The following is a 22519-nucleotide window of genomic DNA, read 5'->3' on the forward strand; positions in this document are numbered from 1 at the left end:
GGTGGAGAAAGGAGTCTGATTGGACCCAACATTCTGAGCTTCACTGAGACAGATTGTACAATTCATCCCTCATTCACACAAACATCAGTCATTTGACCCATGACGTTTAGCATTCAGACATGATGATGGCATGTCGTCTCAGGGTTTGGTATCGTCTGGTTATGGACTGACAATACAAACCCCAGACACAACAAGCTCTATCCCTGTCAGTGGCATGTTTTACTACAGTAGAACAACATGCTGCAGGGACTAGCATGGGCAGACCTTAGCCGTTCTATCAAATCATCCCAGAATAAAATGTGCTTTAAGAATGATTTAGTCATTCTAACAAATGCTATAAAATGAGAGAAAATAAATACCGTAACCATACAATTTAGTATTTTTTTTTTCTTTCATTTTGGTCATCTGCGTCAGGTCTGCCCATGCTGGGGTAAGATAGAAGGGGGGTTTGTATTAGAAGCATTATGGGATGGGTTAGAGTCACTCACTGGATGAATCACATCTGAAATGGCCACTGCCCAGCCCCAGACACCTGCACCATAGCTTAAAGCCTGTCTCTGACATACGCTCCCACTCTACACCCACGTCATGGTAGGTGGCTGTGAACGTGTCATAACACACGTCTCTGTTGGAGGGGAGGTGGTCTCCTGGAACTAGAGGGAGAGAGAAGGGACAAAACATGTTAACAAAAGAAAAACAACAAACAGATGGACAAAGCAAACTATTAACAGATGGGATTTCACCAAATAATAAAAGCACGGATCCCCCCAAAACCTAAAGCACGGATCCCCCAAAACCTAAAGCACGGATCCCCCAAAACCTAAAGCACGGATCCCCCAAAACCTAAAGCACGGATCCCCCAAAACCTAAAGCACGGATCCCCCAAAACCTAAAGCACGGATCCCCCCAAAACCTAAAGCACGGATCCCCAAAAACTAAAGCACGGATCCCCAAAAAACATTAGAACGCTGGACAACAACTCATGAAAAGTCTTAATTGAAAAGTCTAATGTTATTGCATGGCATACCACCGCAGGAGAGAGTAGCATGTCCGTGAGATTATGGCTAATGTAGTCCTTACCAGCGTTGCCAGCGGTGACTATCTCCTCCAGGACCTTCTCTCGGCCCTGCCCTCTCATGGCCTCCACAATGACGTTATAGGAGGCTCCTGATGTCAAACCGATCAGAGTGGCACTGGTAGAAGTGCCTGGTAATCTCATCTGTTAGAGAGAGATGGAGATTGTTTTGTGGGAATAGCAATACCTGTGGTGTGAGAATCATTCACTATTGACACCATGTATGTTGTAAAGAGAATAATCAGATACGCTAGTACACACCTTGCTACAGATCTGAATACAGGTATTCTCACCTGGAACATCTTCTCTTCGAGGTTGGTGATGGGGCTACAGGATACCATGTACTCTGAGCTCTGGGGAACACCCTGCCATGAGATGGTTGTGCGTGTCTGGGCCTCCTGCGGCACCCCAAACCCGGTCTCATTCTCAGGGAACCCAAACGGAAGACCCGATAATGGACCCTCGCTCACCCGGACCAGGGGCACTCTCTGGCCATCGGGGCCTGGGATGGGGATGTAGACTAGGGGTTCACGGTGGTGGATAGCTGGACCCTGGTTGTCCCTGCCGTTGGGGTTGGGGCCCAGGCTCTGGTACTCTGTGTAGATGTGCTGGCCCTGCTGGCCCAGCGTGTCCTGGCCGTTAGTCCCCACCAGCTGGACGTGGTTGGGGTTCAAGTTGGGGTTGAGGGGAAAGTTGGGGTTCAAGTTGGGGTTCCCGTTGGGGTTGAAGGGAAAGTTGGGGTTAGGTTTGGTGTTCCCATTGGGGTTAGGGTTGGGGTTTCCGTTAGGGTTGGTGTTGAAGTTGGGGTTAGGGTTGGTGTTGAAGTTGGGGTTCCCGTTAGGGTTGAAGTTGGGGCTGGTGTTGGTGTTGGGGTTAGGGTTGGTGTTGGGGTTAGGGTTGAAGTTGGGGTTAGGGTTGGGGTTGAAGTTGGGGTTAGGGTTGAAGTTGGGGTTAGGGTTGGTGTTGGGGTTCCCGTTGGTATTGAAGTTGGGGTTAGGGTTGGTGTTGGGGTTCCTGTTGGTATTGAAGTTGGGGTTAGGGTTGGGGTTCCCGTTGGTATTGAAGTTGGGGTTCGCGTTGGGGTTAGGGTTGGTATTGAAGTTGGGGTTAGGGTTGGGGTTAGGGTTGGTATTGAAGTTGGGGTTAGGGTTGGGGTTAGGGTTGGTATTGAAGTTGGGGTTAGGGTTGGGGTTAGGGTTCCCGTTGGTATTGAAGTTGGGGTTAGGGTTGGGGTTCCCGTTGGTATTCAAGTTGGGGTTAGGGTTAGGGTTGGGGTTCAAGTTGGGGTTGTGGTTAGGGTTGGAGTTGTGGTTAGGGTTGGGGTTGTGGTTAGGGTTGGGGTTGTGGTTAGGGTTGGGGTTGTGGTTAGTGTTGGAGTTCAAGTTGGGGTTAGGGTTCAAGTTGGGGTTAGGGTTGGGGTTCAAGTTGGGGTTAGGGTTCAATTTGGGGTTAGGGTTAGTGTTCAAGTTGGGGTTAGGGTTCAAGTTGGGGTTAGGGTTGGGGTTGAGGGGAAGGTTGGGGTTCACATTGACGTTATAGTTGGGGTTGCCATTAGGGTTGGGGTTCCCGCTAGGGTTGAGGGGGAGGTTGGGATTGGGGTTGAAGTTAGGGTTGGTGTTAAAAATGGGGTTATGATTGGCGCTGCCATAGAAGTTGGGGTTGGTGTTGGCATCGCTGTTGGGGTTGAGGGGAAAGTTAGGGTTAGGGTTGCTGTTAGGGTTGAACTGGTTGGGGTTGCCATTAGGGTTGAGGGGGATGTTGGGGTTCACGTTGAAGTTCCCATTGGGGTTGGTGTTGGGATTCTCATTGGGGTTAAAGTTAAAGTTAGGGTTGGGGTTCACGTGGAAGTTGGGGTTACCATTGGGGTTAAACTGGTTGGGGTTCCCATTAGGGTTGGGGGGAAAATTGGGGTTAGGATTGGGGTTGGGGTTCCCATTAGGGTTGGTGTTGGGGTTGAGGGGAAAATTGGGGTTAGGATTGGGGTTGAACTGGTTGGGGTTAACGTTGAAATTTCCATTGGGGTTGGTGTTGGGGTTCCCATTGGGGTTGAAGTGGAAGTTAGGATTGGGATTCACGTGGAAGTTGGGGTTCCCATTGGGGTTGAACTGGTCGGGGTTGCCATTTGGGTTGAGGGGAAAGTTGGGGTTAGGGTTGGTGTTTCCATTGGGGTTGAACTGGTCGGGGTTGCCGTTTGGGTTGAGGGGAAAGTTGGGGTTAGGGTTGGTGTGGTAGTTGGGGTTTCCATTGGTGTTGGCGTTGAAGCTAGGGTTGCTGAGGTCGAGGTCGGTGGGGAAGTTGGGGTTAACCTCGTCCTCGGGCACATCCAGGATGTCGGGGCTGGGCCGGTGGGACACAGGGAGCTGGGATGCCAGTTCTAGCAGAGAGACGGGTTAGGAGCAGAGCAAGCAGAGCGTTAGATACTGGAGAGGAGCTGCAGCGGCTAGGTTCAACCAGCAGGGGGAATGATTGGGACACTACAGAGGGTCCTCTTGTTTTTCCTGTTGGATTCAATGGGCAGCTCCTGCAAACTGCAAAGCTTGCCACTAGCGCACATTGTAACTTTTGAATAATTTAGTTTAGATATTCAAAAAGGTCAGAGCATTATCTTAAAGCAGCGGAGACAATTTTTGGTGCTGCCTCAGTGTGTATTAATTGCTTGCCTGCAAAAAGCCATTGTTACAACAGGCACATATTCACAGAGTTTCATTGGTTTTGTAATAACTCTCTTCTTCTTCATCAATTTGTTCCATTCAGAAAAGAGGTATCTGACCTCAAGGCTCTTTCCTGGTCAAAAAAAAAAAAAAAAAAAAAAGGTTCCATCTGGTTCAGATGGGAAAGTTGATTGTTGTACTTACGAGTTCTAGCCTTGCCCACTAGAGGAGTGCTTCTCAGAGCATTCTGCAGGGTGACAATCTTGATGACGTATTCAGTTCCTGGTTTCAGACCTAAAAATATTTATTTAAAAAAAAAAACGTAGTGTGAGAGAGAGACTTAGTAAAAGAAACAGGCTACGATAGACAGGTTATAGCGGACAAGGTCACGAAAAATGTTGCGTGCGTCGAACGGTCGGACAGCTACAACAATGACAAGAAGCTGCCATGTCGGGAATCAGGGTACAGGTACATTGTCCATTTCAAATTCATTCCTTACCCAGATGTGTGTGTATTGGGTATATGTTGTGTAATTTGTTAGATATTACTGCACTGTCGGAGCCAGAAGCACAAGCATTTCGCTACACCCGCAACAACATATGCTAATCACGTGTTATCTAAAAAATATATATATATCTATTACTAAACATTTAAAATGGGAAACGGTTGGGATTTAATAAGTAGAGATGGAGTCCCTCCATCGGGGCCTGGAGAGGCAGTAGGGCTGATTTGGTTGGATTCATTTTATAACTTGAGATGGAGCTGAATATCTCTATGATCTTCAGGTGGAGGGAGATACATTGTCTAGCTAACGACATCGTTGGCGTATAATGAGATGACTTGATCCGTAGAATTGAGAGATATTGATGTAATCTCTTTCAATTGCTTGGGCCAGGTGCAGCTCATTGTATCTTGTTATTGTTTGTTTTTTTAAAGTCTTATTTTGAGGCGTTTTGACTCTTTTCACATCTATGCTAATATGGCAAAACATTTGCTAGCTAGCCAACCAACAACTGTAAAGATTTATATGAGAATAAGAGCTCATTTTGCAAATGTCTATATTTCAATAAAGACCAGGAGAGGAAAAATAGTCACATAAAACACGTCAACAATCCAGGGCTCTACTCTGACTTTTAAAAATGTTTTACAATGAGCACGTGCACCTAAGTTGAAATGTTTAGCAGCACAACAAAATGTTTAGGAGCACAACAAAATGTTTAGGAGCACAACGAAAAATATTTGAGGTAACAACGCATTTTCTTTGTAGTAATGGTCCAGGCATAATAATTTTGCACGCCCAATTTTTCAGTTTTTGATTTGTTAAAAAAGTTTGAAATATCCAATAAATGTTGTTCCACTTCATGATTGTGTCCAACTTGTTGTTGATTCTTCACAAAAAAAATACAGTTTTATATCTTTATGTTTGAAGCCTGAAATGTGGCAAAAGGTCGCAAAGTTCAAGGGGGCCGAATACTTTCGCAAGGCACTGTAACTGTCATGAATCTGCACTCAGCGTATTCTCCATGGCATTCAGGGGCTGCGGTACAGTGAGGGAATCATTGCAACAGTCATCTGGGTGATACTAGTACGCTTAAAATAAATCCCGCTAAGCCCTCAGACAAACCATCAAACTGGCAAAGCATTAATACAGGACTAAGATCGAATCCTACTACACCGGCTCTGCCGTTTATCTGATGTGGCAGGGCTTGCAAACTATCACGGATTACAAGAGAGAAACCCAGCGACCGTGCTGCCCAGTGACAAGCCTACCAGATGAGCTAAATGCCTTCTATGCGTCAAGACAAGCAACACTAAACCATGCGTGAGAGCACCAACTGTTCCGGACGACTGTGTGATCACTCTCCACAGCCGATGTGAGTAAGACCTTTAAACAAGTTAACAAGGCCGCAGAGCCAGACGGATTAGCAGGACGCGTATGCAGAACATGAGCTGGCAAGTGTCTTCACTGACATTTTCAACCTCTCCTTGTCTGAGTCTGTAATACCAACATGTTTCAAGCAAACCACCATAGTCCCTGTGCCCAAGAAAACCAAGGTAACCTACCTAAATGACTACCGCCCCGTAGCACTTAGATCTGTAGCAAAGAAATGCTTTGAAAGGCTGTTCATGGCTCACATCAACACCATCATCCCAGACACACTGGACCCACTCCAATTCACATACCGCCCCAACATATCCACAGATTTTGCCATCTCTATTGCACTCCACACTGCCCTTTCCCACCTGGATAAAAGGAACAGAATGTGAGAATGCTCTTCATTGACTACAGCTCAGCATTCAACACCATAGTGCCCTCGAAGCTCATCACTAAACTAAGGTCCCTGGGACTAAACACCTCCCTCTGCAATTGGATCCTGGACTTCCTGACGGGCCTCCCCCAGCTAAGTTCTAGAGGGCAGTGCGTACAGCCCAGTACATCACTGGAGCCGAGCTCCCTGCCATCCAAGACCTCTATACCGGGCGATGTCAGAGGAAGGCCCAAAAAAATGTGTCAATGACTCCAGCCACCCGAGCCACAGACTGTTCTCTCTGCTACTACACGGCAAGCGGCACCAATGCCCAAAGTCTGGAACCAACAGGACCCTGATCCGCTTCGATCCCCAAGCCATAAGACTGCTAAACAAGACTGCTAAATAGCTTAGGAACTAACTAGACTGACTAGACTACCTGCATTGACCCTTTTTTTTAACTAACTCTTGCACCGACTCTATACACACACACACACACACATACTTGCACTTACACACCAACAAAACACACATACAGGCTGCTGCTACATCAATTATCTATCCTGTTGCCTAGTCACCTTACACCTACCTATACGTACATAGCTACCTCAATTACCTGGTACCCCTGCACAGCCATTCGGTAGTGGTACTCCCTGTATATAATAGCCGCGTTATTCCCAGGTACTCCCTGTATATAATAGCCGCGTTATTCCCTGTATATAATAGCCGCGTTATTCCCTGTATATAATAGCCGCGTTATTCCCTGTATATAATAGCCGCGTTATTCCCTGTATATAATAGCCGCGTTATTCCCAGGTACTCCTGTATATAATAGCCGCGTTATTCCCAGGTACTCCCTGTATATAATAGCCGCGTTATTCCCAGGTACTCCCTGTATATAATAGCCGCGTTATTCCCAGGTACTCCCTGTATATAATAGCTTATTCCCAGGTACTCCTGTATATAATAGCCGCGTTATTCCCAGGTACTCCTGTATATAATAGCCGCGTTATTCCCAGGTACTCCCTGTATATAATAGCCGCGTTATTCCCAGGTACTCCCTGTATATAATAGCCGCGTTATTCCCAGGTACTCCCTGTATATAATAGCCGCGTTATTCCCAGGTACTCCTGTATATAATAGCCGCGTTATTCCCAGGTACTCCCTGTATATAATAGCCGCGTTATTCCCAGGTACTCCTGTATATAATAGCCGCGTTATTCCCAGGTACTCCTGTATATAATAGCCGCGTTATTCCCAGGTACTCCCTGTATATAATAGCCGTTATTCCCAGGTACTCCCTGTATATAATAGCCCGTTATTCCCAGGTACTCCCTGTATATAATAGCCGCGTTATTCCCAGGTACTCCTGTATATAATAGCCGCGTTATTCCCAGGTACTCCCTGTATATAATAGCCGCGTTATTCCCAGGTACTCCTGTATATAATAGCCGCGTTATTCCCAGGTACTCCCTGTATATAATAGCCGCGTTATTCCCAGGTACTCCCTGTATATAATAGCCGCGTTATTCCCAGGTACCCCTGGTATTCCCAGGTACCCTGTATATAATAGCCGCGTTATTCCCAGGTACTCCTGTATATAATAGCCTTATTCCCAGGTACTCCCTGTATATAATAGCCGCGTTATTCCCTGGTACTCCCTGTATATAATAGCCGCGTTATTCCCAGGTACTCCCTGTATATAATAGCCTGGTACTCCCTGTATATAATAGCCGCGTTATTCCCAGTTATTACCTGGTACTCCTGTATATAATAGCCGCGTCATTCCCAGGTACTCCTGTATATAATAGCCGCGTCATTCCCAGGTACTCCCTGTATATAATAGCCGCGTCATTCCCAGTTATTACCTGGTACTCCCTGTATATAATAGCCATTCCCAGGTACTCCCTGTTATAATACCTGGGTACTCCCTGTATATAATAGCCACGTATATAATACCTGGTACTCCCTGTATATAATAGCCATTCCCAGGTACTCCCTGTTATAATACCTGGGTACTCCCTGTATATAATAGCCATTCCTACTCCTGTTATTACCTGGTACTCCTGTATATAATAGCCGCGTATTCCCAGGTACTCCCTGTATATAATAGCCACGTTATTACCTGGTACTCCCTGTATATAATAGCCACGTTATTACCTGGTACTCCCTGTATATAATAGCCACGTTATTACCTGGTACTCCCTGTATATAATAGCCACGTTATTACCTGGTACTCCCTGTATATAGCCACGTTATTACCTGGTACTCCCTGTATATAGCCACGTTATTACCTGGTACTCCCTGTATATAACCACGTTATTACCTGGTACTCCCTGTATATAACCACGTTATTACCTGGTACTCCCTGTATATAACCACGTTATTACCTGGTACTCCCTGTATATAACCACGTTATTACCTGGTACTCCCTGTATATAACCACGTTATTACCTGGTACTCCCTGTATATAGCCACGTTATTACCTGGTACTCCCTGTATATAACCACGTTATTACCTGGTACACTTATTACCTGGTACTCCCTGTATATAACCACGTTATTACCTGGTACTCCCTGTATATAACCACGTTATTACCTGGTACTCCCTGTATATAACCACGTTATTTTTACTCATTATTGTAAGGAAGCATTTCACTGTTAAGTCTACACATGTTGTCTACAAAGTATGGACACTTTTACTGACCGTTGTGGCTACTTCGCCTTATGTATTGTTGTCTTCACCTTCTTGCTGTTGTCTTTGCCCAATAGTGTTTGTGCTGCTGTCATGTGCTGTCATGTGCTGCTGTCGTGTGCTGTCATGTGCTGCTGTCGTGTGCTGTCATGTGCTGCTGTCGTGTGCTGTCATGTGCTGCTGTCGTGTGCTGTCATGTGCTGCTGCCGTGCTATATTGTTGTTTTAAGTCTCTGTAATGTTGTATTGTTGTATTAGGTCTCTCTTTATGTAGTATTGTGGTGTCTCTTGTCGTGATGTGTGTTTTGTCCTATATTTTCATTGTTAATCCCAACCCCCAGTCTCTGTAATGTTGTGTTGTCTCTCTTGTTGTGGTGTGTTTTGTCCTATATTTTCATTGTTAATCCCAGCCTCCGTCCCCTGCAGGAGGCCTTCTGGTAGGCAGTCATTGTAAATAAGAATTTGTTCTTAACTGACTTGCCTAGTTAAATAAAAAATAAATACATTTGACAAATTCAAATTCCAGGTTGCACAGCAAAACACTTTAGCAGCATTTGCAAGTAAACTGGTTGAAATGTAGAGCCCTGCAATCCATTGAATTTAAGGCCGACCCCGCGCTCGTTTTGCTCCACGGTTGCACACGCGTCTGTCTTGTTTGCTAAAACAACCCACCCGGAACTTTTCACACTATTATGAGCCAAACTGTTCTATTTATTCACACTTCCCAGCCACTGAGGTGTATGGATCCGTAACCCGACCAGTTCAGTTTGAATCGACTCGGTTCGACTCGGTTCAGACCCAAAACAAAAAAGGTCCCGTATGTAGCCATGTAGGCCGACCCGCACCACATTGACAGAAACATGAGTTATAGATATGTCATTCTCATTGAAAGCAAGTCTGATAAAACAGTAGAATCGGTTCTATGTGCACTATTTCTACGCTTCCCATTCTTAAAGTTTTCCTTTTGGGATCTGAAAGAGGATCCCTACCAGTGATGATGGCTTGGCTGCGGGAAGCGGTGGGCCGCGGGGTGAGTTCCCGGGGGATGCCCCCCGCCTCCTCGTAGGTGACGTAATACCCGGTGACCCCGGCACTACGGGACCCCTCCCAGGTAAAGGAGATGCTGCTAGGGGTCAGCGAGGTGAACCGGATGTTGGTGGGGGGAGACACCACAGGCTTAGCTGCAGGAGAGAAACAAGACAGGGAGACAATCAATTCTACAGTTGAAAAGACGCTGGCTGAACCAGCTAAAATCTGGCAAACATTTACAGAAATGATGTATGTCATGTCAAATAACCCTAATAAATGTAATTAGAGAACTGACACACTTAAACAGCTTTAAGCAACTAAACAAAAACATGAACGCAACGTGTAAAGTGTTGGCCCCATGTTTCATGAGATGAAATAAGAACATTCTGAATTTTTCTACGAGGCAAAAAAAGCTTGTTTCTAAAAATGTGTTGACATCCCTGTTAGTGAGCATTTCTCCTTTTACTAAGATAATCCATCCACCTGACAGGTTTGGCAGATCAACAAGCTGATTAAACAGCATGACCATTACACAGGTGCATCTTGTGCTGGGGACAATAAAAGGCCACTAAAATGTGCAGTTTTGTCACACAACAAAATGCCACAGATGTTTCAAGTTGAGGGTGCGTGCAATTGGCATGCTGACTGCAGGAATGTCTACCAGAGCTGAGAATTTAAATGTTAATTTCTCTACCATAAGCCGCCTCAAGTCATTTTAGAACATTTGGCAGCACGTCCAATAGGCCTCACAATCGTAGACCACGTGTATGGCGTCGTGTGGGCGAGCGGTGGCAACTTTGTGAACAGAGTGCCCCCATGGTGACAAGTGGGGTTATGGTATGGAGCAGGCATAAGCTACGGACAATGAACACAATTGCAATTTATCGATGGCAATTTAAATGCACAGAAATACCGTGATATTTTTTAAGGCATCTGTGACATATATCTGTATTTCCAGTCGTGAAATCCATAGATTATAGATTAGAGACTAATGAATTTATTATTTCAATTGACTGATTTCCTCATATGAAGTGTAACTTAGTAAAATCTTTTAAATTGTTGCATGTTACGTTTATATTTTAAACAGTATACTTAGTAAGATGAATATAAATATAACGACGAAGTCTGGTCCTTGATGAACAGAGAGATATACACAACGACGTCTGGCCATTGATGAACATACTCTCTAACCTAGAGAACCAAGTTGTCTGTTTTGGCCTGAGAGTGACGTTAATGATAACATGTGGACTGGTAGAGAGAGAGAGAGAGCGAGGGGACGGTAGTGGAGAGGGAGAGGGGACGGTAGTGGAGAGAGGGAGAGGGGACGGTAGTGGAGAGAGAGAGGGGACGGTAGTGGAGAGAGAGAGGGGACGGTAGTATACCTGTGGTGGCAGTGAGGGTGAAGGGAGCACTGCGGGCGTTGCCGTTCAGAGTGTATATGTTGATCTTGTAGGTAGAGCCAGGCTGAAGACCTGTGGAAAACGGTCCAGATGAATCTGATCTAGAATAGAGTCTGGGTCGTGTTCATTAGGCACCAAAAGACTTGGTGCAATAAGAAATGCCCATTTTCTGTTGCAAGACGTTATAAAAATGTTGCATGTCCTAATGAACACGACCCAGAAGTAAATGTTGACTGCAGCAGGGTGAGGTCAATGGAGTAGGAGGTATTGGGGGGGGGGGTACCATTAGATACCATGGGGGTACCATGAAGGTTTAGGAAGGGTACAGGAGGGGTACCTTGGATGGTGAAGGTTTAGGGGGGTACCTTGGATGGTGTAGGTGCGGGAATCAGGGGCGATGGTCCTCTGGATGGGGGTGCGGCCTCCGGTGGTGGGCGTGGCCTCAACCAGGAAGCCAGAGATGGTCTCGGTCTTGGATCTCCAGGTCAGGGTGATGGAGGAGTCCTTTGCATCAGAGATACGCACGCGACGCGGAGGACTGATGTCTAGAACACAAAGAGAGCAGAACAGATTTCTACCAGTTTTCTTTAAATTGAATTTCTTTGTCTTATTAACTAACATTGTCCTTTGTTAAAAGATTGTAATGTTTGTGACAATTGTAATGTCTGTTATATATGTGAACATCTGTTTTGTGGATTAAAGATTAAATTAGATTACAGATAATGTGTAAATAAAAAGAGGATTTTGACCATGTTCTACTATCATCACTATCGGTTGGCTGTGGGAGCGAGAGAGACTCACTGTCCAGAGTTGTGACCTCTCCTTGAACTGGGCGGCTCGTCAGAGAGTTCTTCAGGGCGTAAATGTGCACCTCATACATAGTAGAAACCTACACAGACACGAGACAGTACAGAATAAACTGAGTGAGACTCATACATAGTAGAAACCTACACAGACAGACAGAAGTCAGGAGAAGAAAAAAACTTTAGTAAGATTCACTGGAACCTCCATCAGCTCCCACACACCCTAGTACTTTAAAGTGGAACTGACTGCGTTTTAACTACTTTGCAGATATAAAAACTGACAGAATCATAATATCAGTAAAAAATATACATTTTCCAGTTTATGCTTCAAAACCAACTTCATAAGAGGTTTTAAAAATAGGTTATAGTTTACTCAATATTCTATGTCTGTAAAGGCATTGTTGTCAGAATAGATGGATGTCATTGAATGCAGGATTAATATAATTCACCAATACATTTATTGGTAATCCCAAAAATATTGCTATCAAGTTGTTAAGTTGGTTCATTGTTTTTGCTGCCTCCATTCGGGATGCACCGTTTCAGTTTCAATGACTCAAAAACGTATGGAGTGTAACTAAGGCTGGGAATGTCAACGCAATCGAACTAGCGAGGGTAATGATCACGTCTCAGTCGTGACGTGGCTAATAAAACTCACATTTCAACCTGACGCCGCGCAATCACTCGGGTTGTCAATTCATTTTGGCCCGCTACCATTACCGCCAGCGTTACGCTCGCTGCACGACAAGTCACCAGCAAGTATAAATGAGTCTAGATGTTGTCTGGCTTCGGTTTTTAAAAGCTTGACAATGAATAACCCCAACAAAACAAAACAGCATGCAAATGAGAAACATGTAAGCCTTTGACAGCAACAGTAGAGCAGTAGTTTAGGCTGTCTACTCAACTAGGCTACAACTACAATACATGTTGAGTGGGCCGTACAGCAATGCTGCATTCAACCGCACCGGTGATCCATGCAGTACCAAAACAAACATAAGAAAAACATGTTTTAAAGTTTAAAATGTTACAACGACCTATAGCTACGTTTGTTATTTGGAGTTATTAAAACACCGTTTGATTACGGTAGAAGTGTATTAAGCACATCTGCACGCGGTTGAGGGTTTATCTGATGTTCCCTCGTTAGATTTAACGGGACGGCTGGCATCATGTTGATGTGTAAAGGCAACTGAGGGAGAGAGACCTTATGGTTCTTTGATCAACAGGACTGAAGTTCTCAAATGTAAAGAGGACTCCTGTGATATTCTTTGTAAAAACTTTTTTTTTTTAATGTAACCTTTAAATTTAACTAGGCAAGTCGGTTAATTAAGAACAAATTCTTATTTACAATGACGGCCTACCCCGGACGACGCTGGGACAACTATGCGCCGCCCTACGGCACTCCCAATTACGACCGGTTGTGACCCTGGTTTTAATCCAGGCTGTGTCTGTAGTGATGCCTCTAGCACTGAGATGGACTGCTTTTAGACCCCTGCGCCAATTCATTCAGGTTTTATTTACTACAGAGTTGCAAATAAATTGTCGAAACGCCCGGCCTCTTTCCCACTCTATAATGCTCTAGAATTTATAACTAACTATAAAAACATTCTATGAATTTATGAAAACGTGTAAAGAATTACTAAGTGCTCCCTTGTCAGAAAATGTTTAAAAAAAAAAATACAAATGTTGTCTTCCTGGGGGTGTATATAAACAGATATGGATAAGATTTCATGTTGATAAAATCCTGTCAGTTCCACTTTCAAAGTCATTGGCTGTGGTTGCATTCTTTGCCAACTAGAAATGACAAGGCTGGTGGACTGGCTGTGGCTTCGCTAGGTCTACCAGACTACTGGTTTCAAACCCACATCAGGGCCCAGGGTGGAGCCCCAAACGGGACCCTATTCCCTACATAGTGCACTACATTTCACCGGAGTTATATCGGTCCTGGTCAAAAGTAGTGCACTATGTAGGGAATAGGGTTTCATTTGGGAGAGGGACCAGCTCCACAGCTGGAGCCACAGCTCTCATTAGTGTCATGACTCTCCTGTGATGATCTGACTGATCAGGTTACAGTGGGTCCCCTCTACAGCGTGCTCTCTCTCGTAGAGGGGGGAGAGCCGGGAAGTCTGCTGTTTTATGGTCGGTCATAAAATACATTGCCCCTATGCTCTGTAGTGTTTGAGAATGGAATGTAAAAAACTGTGGAACACAGAGAGACACTTGGACAATGCAAAAGTTTGAATAATTCAACCATATTTATATTTGTCAAAGTAGTTTGTTGGTGATCTCATGAGGGACAGGAAAACGTACATAACTCTTAAAGTGGACATTTCCCAGCTGTCAGATTTACATCTAGATGTTGGATAAAATGAATGAGTAAATATGAAACTATTTGTGAGAAGATGTAATGTGATGTTGGCTTTCTAAACGAGATACTTGTAAAGTTTTAACTAGTCAGTGGCCACGCCCCCCCCAATGAGGCCAGACATTACATCAGGCGTCATGGAATAGCCCCCCCCTCAGAGTATAAAACCACTTCCTACAAAATGTACATTAAGTCAGAGAATGCCGGGACGGAGTCCCCGCGTTGGAATGGCTACAATTCTATAGGCCATTACAACAGAAAATATGGAGCTGATGCTGCATGTGAAATGGTTAAAATCTACAGCGCTATAGGCCATTACAACAGAAAATATGGAGCCCAGGAGACCAGACCGTTGGCTACACCACTGGAAATGGTTCCACTCAGAGACTATCGATCACTAGTCTGCACCTGGAAATTACATAAGTCTAGTACAAGAATACCAACAACAGCAGAAGCATCTATTCTATGCAACGACCATCTGTACACCTGACGTATCCATTACAACAGACACTATCCAGAGCCGCGGAGAAAGCTACGACCACGAAGGACATTGTGACTTCTGGGGAAGTTAACCAGAGACTCTGATGATCTGACTCTCCAACAGACAGACCGACGATACCAACAGAGAAGACAACAAATATATATACATACATATATACAATGAGCGGGCGTTCATGTGCAAAGGATTTGCATTTCAATTAATATAATTATCAACTGTGTGTAGTGAATCCAAGTTGTCTTTCCTGCTCTCTCAGTCCCCACCCCTTTCCTTTGTCTACCAAGCCGTCATATTGGCTTCGTCCGCTAGGGACTTTTACATTTTTTTATCATGTAGTAACCCAAATATCTACTGTTTGTTTGTTATGTATTTCTGTGATTATTTAGTTAAATAAATAATTAAGGCAATTTGTATATCGCTGATTCATTATGGAGGCTAGGGTTCGTGCAGGTATCCAAGGGTTTGCGACGTTCAGTAATGAGAACTGAAGTGGTAATAATAATTAATTAATTAATAAGCGACTGTTTTGATAAGAAAATATCTGAAGAGTCAATTCTGGAAATAGAGAATATAAACATTTTCCCGTGGTGCCCCGACTTCCTAGTTAATTGAAGTTTACATGATTCGTTTAATCACGTAATAATAGTAATAATTACACAAAGAATTTATTAGATAAAATAACAGTCTTCACATTTAATGATAGTCAGACACGACATTAGATTGAAGGGTCATAAAACAAATACCTGGAAATCCAAAATATGAAATAATGAAGAGATTCCAGGCGAAAATACTTTTAGCGAAAGGGAAAGTAAAAAAGTTTGTTTTTTTATATTTAAAAAACTCAAGCATTTAAAAATGTTCCATCACTAAAGTTATGGATAAATCACATGTAGATTTTTGGTAACACTTTACTATAATGCATTACAATGCAGTTATAATGCATGGTAAAAATGTGTCTTTATAATGTCCTATAATCATGTCATAATGACTTTGACTCAGTTCAGATGTGGGTTAGAAATGTCTCAAATGAGATGGTTATACTTGCAGTATGCAGAAATCACTGAGCCATTTCCTGGTTGATATAATTCTAAAAGTTCACCTTATCGGTTTATGTGACAAAACACGCAATGCACAATGTAGAGCCCTCAAATCCAACTCGAAGACAGTACCCCTGCGTTCCCCTCTAATCAGGGACGGATTTAGACAGGACACAGGTGGTTGATTCCCCTCTAATCAGGGACGGATTTAGACAGGACACAGGCGGTTGATTCCTCTAATCAGGGACTGATTTAGACAGGACACAGGCGGGTGATTCCCCTCTAATCAGGGGCTGATTTAGACTTGGGACACCAGGTGGGTGATTCCCCTCTAATCAGGGGCTGATTTAGACCTGGGACACCAGGACCTGGGACACCAGGTGGGTGATTCCCCTCTAATCAGGGACTGATTTAGACCTGGGACACCAGGACCTGGGACACCAGGTGGGTGATTCCCCTCTAATCAGGGACTGATTTAGACCTGGGACACCAGGACCTGGGACACCAGGTGGGTGATTCCCCTCTAATCAGGGACTGATTTAGACCTGGGACACCAGGACCTGGGACACCAGGTGGGTGCAATGAATTATCAGGTAGAAAACAGCAGGCTCTAGTCCTCATAGAGTAAGAGTTGAATACCAACAGGTGGAGAGAATCATTGTACCATCCAAACCGCTGTGAAATAGATTTTCAGCTGGTGTACAAAACTTAAAGTAAAGACACAAAAATGTAACCTAAGTATGCGAAGCATGGAACTAGAGCACATAGAACAGATCTACCGCGTCTTAGACTTACGTTCAATGAGAATTACAGATCTATAACTCACATTTCTATGTAAATTTGGTGTGGTCACCCCAAGAAGTTACGTATTGTCTGCAGGTATAATGCTTTATAACTGGTTATAAGCATGCATGAGTCTTTATAATTACCATGAGTCCCGGCACGTGGACCTGTGTGGTGTCAGGAGCAACATTCATCTCCTTGGTGGGACCACTCTTGTTCTTGGGGTTTACGACCACCCGGTACCCAGTTAGACGGGCATTGGGCATGGTGCGCCATTTGATGGTGAAGGAGGAGGTGGTGATCTGGGAGAATTCAAGGTTGGTGGGGGAAGGGATGGCTAGAGGGAGTTAAAGAAACGGAAGACGGAGACGAGAAAGTTATTCTCCTGTTTGGATAGGCTGCTTTCCAAGAAAGAAGAGAAGAGAAAGAAAAAGAGCGTGTTTAAAAATCAACATCCGCTACATTAGTCTCACTGTTCAGAATCACTGATATAGGAGAGATAAAAAAAAAAAATTAAAATCACCTTGCATCCAAAATACTGTCATACTGTATAATTAACTACTAATTGAATGTTCAAGATTATTGATTCAATGCCTCACTTTACTCAAACTGACCATTGTGTTTAAAGGTTTGTATTTGTCCGGAGGGGTTTATAGCTACCTGTGGCCTGAACGCCCACCAGTGGAGGACTAGGTGTACGGTCGTGCATGGCGATGACCTTCACAGTATATTCACTTCCGGGTCGCAGGCCGTGGATCGTTGCCGATTCATCGTCTCCACGGGGTGCGGGGCGCAGCTCCCTCTCGCCCTCTTCGGGGCTGGCGTACAGGACGCGGTACGACGTCACCCGGCCGTCGGGCGAGTCCCAGGAAATGGTCATGGAGGTAGAGTCAACGTTAGAGAAGGTCAGGTCTGTGGGACGACCCACCGCTGAAGGGAGGGAGGAGAGGTCGAACAGGGTCAAGGGTCAGGTGAGCAATTACGCAACCCAACACACGGAAACAGGAAAGGAGGACAGCACACTGTCATATGCAGAGCAACGTCCCTGGAACACGCACCAGTGACAGCCGTCTCAACCAGGGGAGGGCTCTCTCCGTCCTGTCCCAGAGCATACACACTGAGGATGTACTCTACCGTGGGCTGCAGGCCAGAGAACGTCATCTCAGTCTGATCTAAAACACCAGGGACAGATACAGGCATTAACAACAACAGCAACAACACCAGGGACAGATACAGTCATTAACACCACCAGGGACAGATACAGTCATTAACACCACCACCAGGGACAGATACAGTCATTAACACCACCACCAGGGACAGATACAGTCATTAACACCACCACCAGGGACAGATACAGTCATTAACACCACCACCAGGGACAGATACAGGCATTAACACCACCACCAGGGACAGATACAGGCATTAACACCACCACCAGGGACAGATACAGGCATTAACACCACCACCAGGGACAGATACAGGCATTAACACCACCACCACCAGGGACAGATACAGGCATTAACACCACCACCACCAGGGACAGATACAGGCATTAACAACATCAGGGACAGATACAGGCATTAACACCACCATCAGGGACAGATACAGGCATTAACACCACCAGGGACAGATACAGGCATTAACACCACCATCAGGGACAGATTGTCCTTAACTGGAGCAACATGACCTTACCTGGACCACAGTCTCAGATAGGAGGCATTAACACCACCACCAGGGACAGATGAGGCATTAACACCACCACCATGGGACAGATACAGGCATTAACATCTCCAAAGGGACAGAGTCATTAACAGCCACCACCAGGGGCAGATACAGGCATTAACACCACCACCAGGGACAGATACAGGCATTAACAACATCAGGGACAGATACAGGCATTAACACCACCACCAGGGACAGATACAGGCATTAACACCACCACCAGGGACAGATACAGGCATTAACCACATCAGGGACAGATACAGGCATTAACAACATCAGGGACAGATACAGGCATTAACAACATCAGGGACAGATACAGTCATTAACACCACCACCAGGGACAGATAGTCATTAACACCACCACCAGGGACAGATACAGGCATTAACAACATCAGGGACAGATACAGGCATTAACACCACCAGGGACAGATACAGGCATTAACAACATCAGGGACAGATTGTCCTTAACTGGAGCAACATGACCTTACCTGGAGCCACAGTCTCAGAGAAGGAGGGACCCTGTCCGTTCTTGGGGACCCCAGTGATCCTGTACCCCTGGACGGGCCCCTGGGCCGGGGACCACCTCACGGTGATGGTGCTGTCCTTAACGTCGGTCACCTTCATCTCCAAAGGAGAGTCAATATCTACAGCCAGAGAAGAGGGGCCAAGTCACAACCTGTTGAAGCCCCTACACTCTAACCACTAGGCTACCCCAGGAACAGGGATGGAGAGGCCTGCCATAGAATCCCTACACTCTAACCACTAGGCTACCCGCCTCCCAGCGTAGACTGTGACCACTGGGCTACCCGCCTCCCCTACACAACCACTCAGGCTCTGCCTCCCAGTACACTCTAACCACTAGGCTACCCGAACTCCCCTACACTCTAACCACTGAGGTTACCCGCCTCCTCAAACACTGCTAATATGCTACTGATGAAGACAAGATTTATATTGTGAAAAACTAAAGCTAAAATTTCCCTCCACTCTCCACTAGGCTACCCGATAGTCTAACCACTAGGCTGACCCTCCATGGGTGAACCACTGTAGCTACCCGCTGTACAGGCTCTAACCACTAGGCTAGTAAAGGCTAGGCTAGTTACACTCTAACCACTAGGCTACCTGCTGCCCAAGTATACTTTCAGGCCACAAACATTATCAGGACAGGGTAAAATGGTCTTATCTTGATCAATCAATCTCTTTTAACAGCAACAGTTGTCATAACATGGTTTATACACTAACCAGGTCTAGACCGCAAAGAGCAAGAGAGCAGCTCAGTCGCAAGGAAAAACCTCCCTAGAGCAGGCCTCTCCAACCCTGTTCCTGGAGAGATACCCTCCTGTGGGTTTACGCTTCAACCCCAGTTGTAACGAACCAGCTAATTATTAGAATCAGGAGTGCTAAATTAGGGTTGGAGTGAGAACCTACAGGACAGTACCTCTCCAGGAACAGGGATGGAGTGAGAACCTACAGGACAGTACCTCTCCAGGAACAGGGATGGAGAGGCCTGCCATAGAATGAAGTTAGGTGTGTGTGTGTGTGTGTGTGGTGGGGTGTACCTGTCTTGTGGGTGACATAAATGGGTGTGCTGGAGGCTGGGCTGTCCCCTCTGCCGGTCACAGCGTAGACTGTGATGGTGTAGTCAGTACCAGGCCTCAGGTTCTGGATGGTGGCAGTAGACTGGGAACCAGGCACAGTGAACTCTTTAGGGGTGCTGTGGCCACCTGAGGGTTGGGAGGGGTAACAGCAAACAATGCTAATATGCTACTGATGAAGACAAGATTTATATTGTGAAAAAGCAAAAGATAAAATTTCACTCCACTCTCTGTGGGCGATGATAGTAAAGAGAGCTGACTCTCCATGGGTGATCGTGTAGTACCTCACGGTAACAGGCTACTTAAGGCTAGGTTAGTAAAGGCTAGGCTAGTTAACGTACCGGACAGACCTGACTCTCCATGGGTGATCCTGTAGTACCTCACGGTAACAGAGGGGGCGTCCCAGCGGACTGTGACGCTGGTGGGAGAGGAGGACACGACCTCCAGGTCAGTAGGAGCGTCAGAGACTAGAGGACACAAGGAGAAGGAAGCAGAGACAGACGGTCAGAATTAATCTCTTTCTTTCAGAAATATTCAACGAAGTAAATTAAAAAGGAAAAATTGGTTTTTGTGGAGAGCTGAGAGGATTGGATTGGTGTTAGCAACAATGGCAACAATTTCTCCTGGTCTATCAGAGGGCAAGTTGGAGCTACCACCATATTGGTTAACACCTATCCAACCCTCTAAGATCAACATGTGCCTTGGGAGTAGGGGCTAGGGTGTGATTTTGGGATTCAGGAGATGTATGAAAAGTCAACAGGTCTTATCGTAGGGGTAGGGAATTGGGACTGGTTGTCAACAGGTCTTATCATAGCGGTAGGGAATTGGGACTGGTTGTCAACGGGTCTTATCATAGCGGTAGGGAATTGGGACTGGTTGTCAACGGGTCTTATCGTAGGGGTAGGGAATTGGGACTGGTTGTCAACGGGTCTTATCATAGCGGTAGGGAATTGGGACTGGTTGTCAACAGGTCTTATCGTAGGGGTAGGGAATTGGGACTGGTTGTCAACGGGTCTTATCATAGCGGTAGGGAATTGGGACTGGTTGTCAACGGGTCTTATCATAGCGGTAGGGAATTGGGACTGGTTGTCAACGGGTCTTATCATAGCGGTAGGGAATTGGGACTGGTTGTCAACGGGTCTTATCATAGCGGTAGGGAATTGGGACTGGTTGTCAACGGGTCTTATCATAGCGGTAGGGAATTGGGACTGGTTGTCAACGGGTCTTATCATAGCGGTAGGGAATTGGGACTGGTTGTCAACGGGTCTTATCATAGCGGTAGGGAATTGGGACTGGTTGTCAACGGGTCTTATCGTAGCGGTAGGGAATTGGGACTGGTTGAAAGGAAGAAAACAATGAATCAAGGCAAAGTAAAAGAACGTGCGAAAAGTTAAGAGGTCATACTGGTTTTCTGTTTGCCGGTGAGCGGCTTGCTGTCCTGCTGGCCGCTGACAGCATAGATGTTGACGATGTATTCCGTCTCGGGGGTCAGCCCGGTCAGGGTGAAGTGGTTCCTGGATGGCGGCAGCCTCTCGTCCTTGGCCCGTCCGCCGCTGGCCATCTGGTAACGAATCCGGTAGCCAGTGATGATGGCGTTGGGGGCCTGCCAGTGCACCGTGAAGGAGTTGGTCAGGACTTCTGAGAACCGCAGACCGCTGGGGGAGTCCAGAGCTGAGGGGAGAGAAAAAAAAAAGTCAGTCCGGAGTAATTTAGGAATCATTTAGGAAACATTGACAAAACAAAAGGATAACCAAAACACAATCAATCAATCAGGTGAAACTCACTTGTTTTGTGGGTGCCGACCAGAGGGGAGCTCTCCCTCGTTTCATAGACACACACCACACTGACCAGGTACTCTGTGTTGGAAATCAGATCTACAGGAACGAACAGCATCAGTCAGTGAGTGACAAGAAGTACAACACTATTAACAGTCATTAGGACTGTGTGTGTGTGTGCGAGTCTTACTCTTAAGAACCACGGTGTCGGCGTTCCTTCCGACGCTGCTTTCTGTGATGTCATCCTCGTCATCGATAGGGTGGTAGCGAATAACGAAGCTGCTGATGTCAGCGGGGTTAGGAACCACAGGAGCTGTCCAGGTCACCCGCATACTGTCAGGACCCACCTCGGGGAAATCCAGGTTAGTAGGGGCAGGAACGGCTGGGGTAGCGGAGAGATATCAGGTATTAAAGTCAGAGAGAGGAGTTGCATCCCCAATTCTCCACCCTGGTAGGTGTTTATTTGTGTTCTATTTCATGTGCACTTGGCAAGGTGTTTTAAAAAAAAATTATAATACTTTTTTTTTCTCCCCTCGAGACACCCGTGAGGTCACGGCCAAGGTCAACGCAGACGCTGGGGGTTAAGTGCCCAGCTAATTTTTTTTTTTTCGGTTCCTGGATTCAAACTAGCAACCTTTCAATTACTGGCTCAACCGCTAGGCTACCTGCTGCTCAAACCCTTCTCTCACTCTCCTGGTCATGTTTTTTTTTTTAACGGTAGAAAGGCTTCAGCCGTTACTAATCCAATGCTTTAAAATCCAACGACAGGGAGTGTGCAAGTGTACACTTTGACGATAGGAAATTCAGGACGCAGTTATATTGGAGGTGTTAAGACCATCTGAAATCGAGATA

At 45.6% G+C, this 22519-nt stretch overlaps 1 protein-coding gene across 1 annotated transcript in view; it reads right to left on the reverse strand.

Annotated features, from left to right (window-relative positions):
* The window catches only part of fn1a (fibronectin 1a), a 64447-nt gene that overhangs the window by 2007 nt on the left and 39921 nt on the right, over window positions 1-22519 (reverse strand). Inside the window, exons 26-43 of the mRNA XM_042306795.1 lie at window positions 21858-22049; window positions 21677-21766; window positions 21297-21563; window positions 20243-20359; window positions 19857-20021; window positions 18789-18944; window positions 17637-17750; window positions 17239-17508; window positions 16725-16915; window positions 11899-11986; window positions 11463-11642; window positions 11080-11169; window positions 9658-9849; window positions 3931-4020; window positions 3386-3449; window positions 1369-1759; window positions 1081-1219; window positions 489-653 (exon numbers count right to left, since the gene is read on the reverse strand). Coding sequence (XP_042162729.1) covers window positions 489-653; window positions 1081-1219; window positions 1369-1759; window positions 3386-3449; window positions 3931-4020; window positions 9658-9849; window positions 11080-11169; window positions 11463-11642; window positions 11899-11986; window positions 16725-16915; window positions 17239-17508; window positions 17637-17750; window positions 18789-18944; window positions 19857-20021; window positions 20243-20359; window positions 21297-21563; window positions 21677-21766; window positions 21858-22049 — 2961 coding nt within the window. The remainder of the gene's footprint in view (window positions 1-488; window positions 654-1080; window positions 1220-1368; window positions 1760-3385; window positions 3450-3930; window positions 4021-9657; window positions 9850-11079; window positions 11170-11462; window positions 11643-11898; window positions 11987-16724; window positions 16916-17238; window positions 17509-17636; window positions 17751-18788; window positions 18945-19856; window positions 20022-20242; window positions 20360-21296; window positions 21564-21676; window positions 21767-21857; window positions 22050-22519) is intronic.

Source organism: Oncorhynchus tshawytscha, linkage group LG26 (assembly GCF_018296145.1).
Source record: "Oncorhynchus tshawytscha isolate Ot180627B linkage group LG26, Otsh_v2.0, whole genome shotgun sequence".
In the NCBI taxonomy this organism is placed as follows: domain Eukaryota; kingdom Metazoa; phylum Chordata; class Actinopteri; order Salmoniformes; family Salmonidae; genus Oncorhynchus; species Oncorhynchus tshawytscha.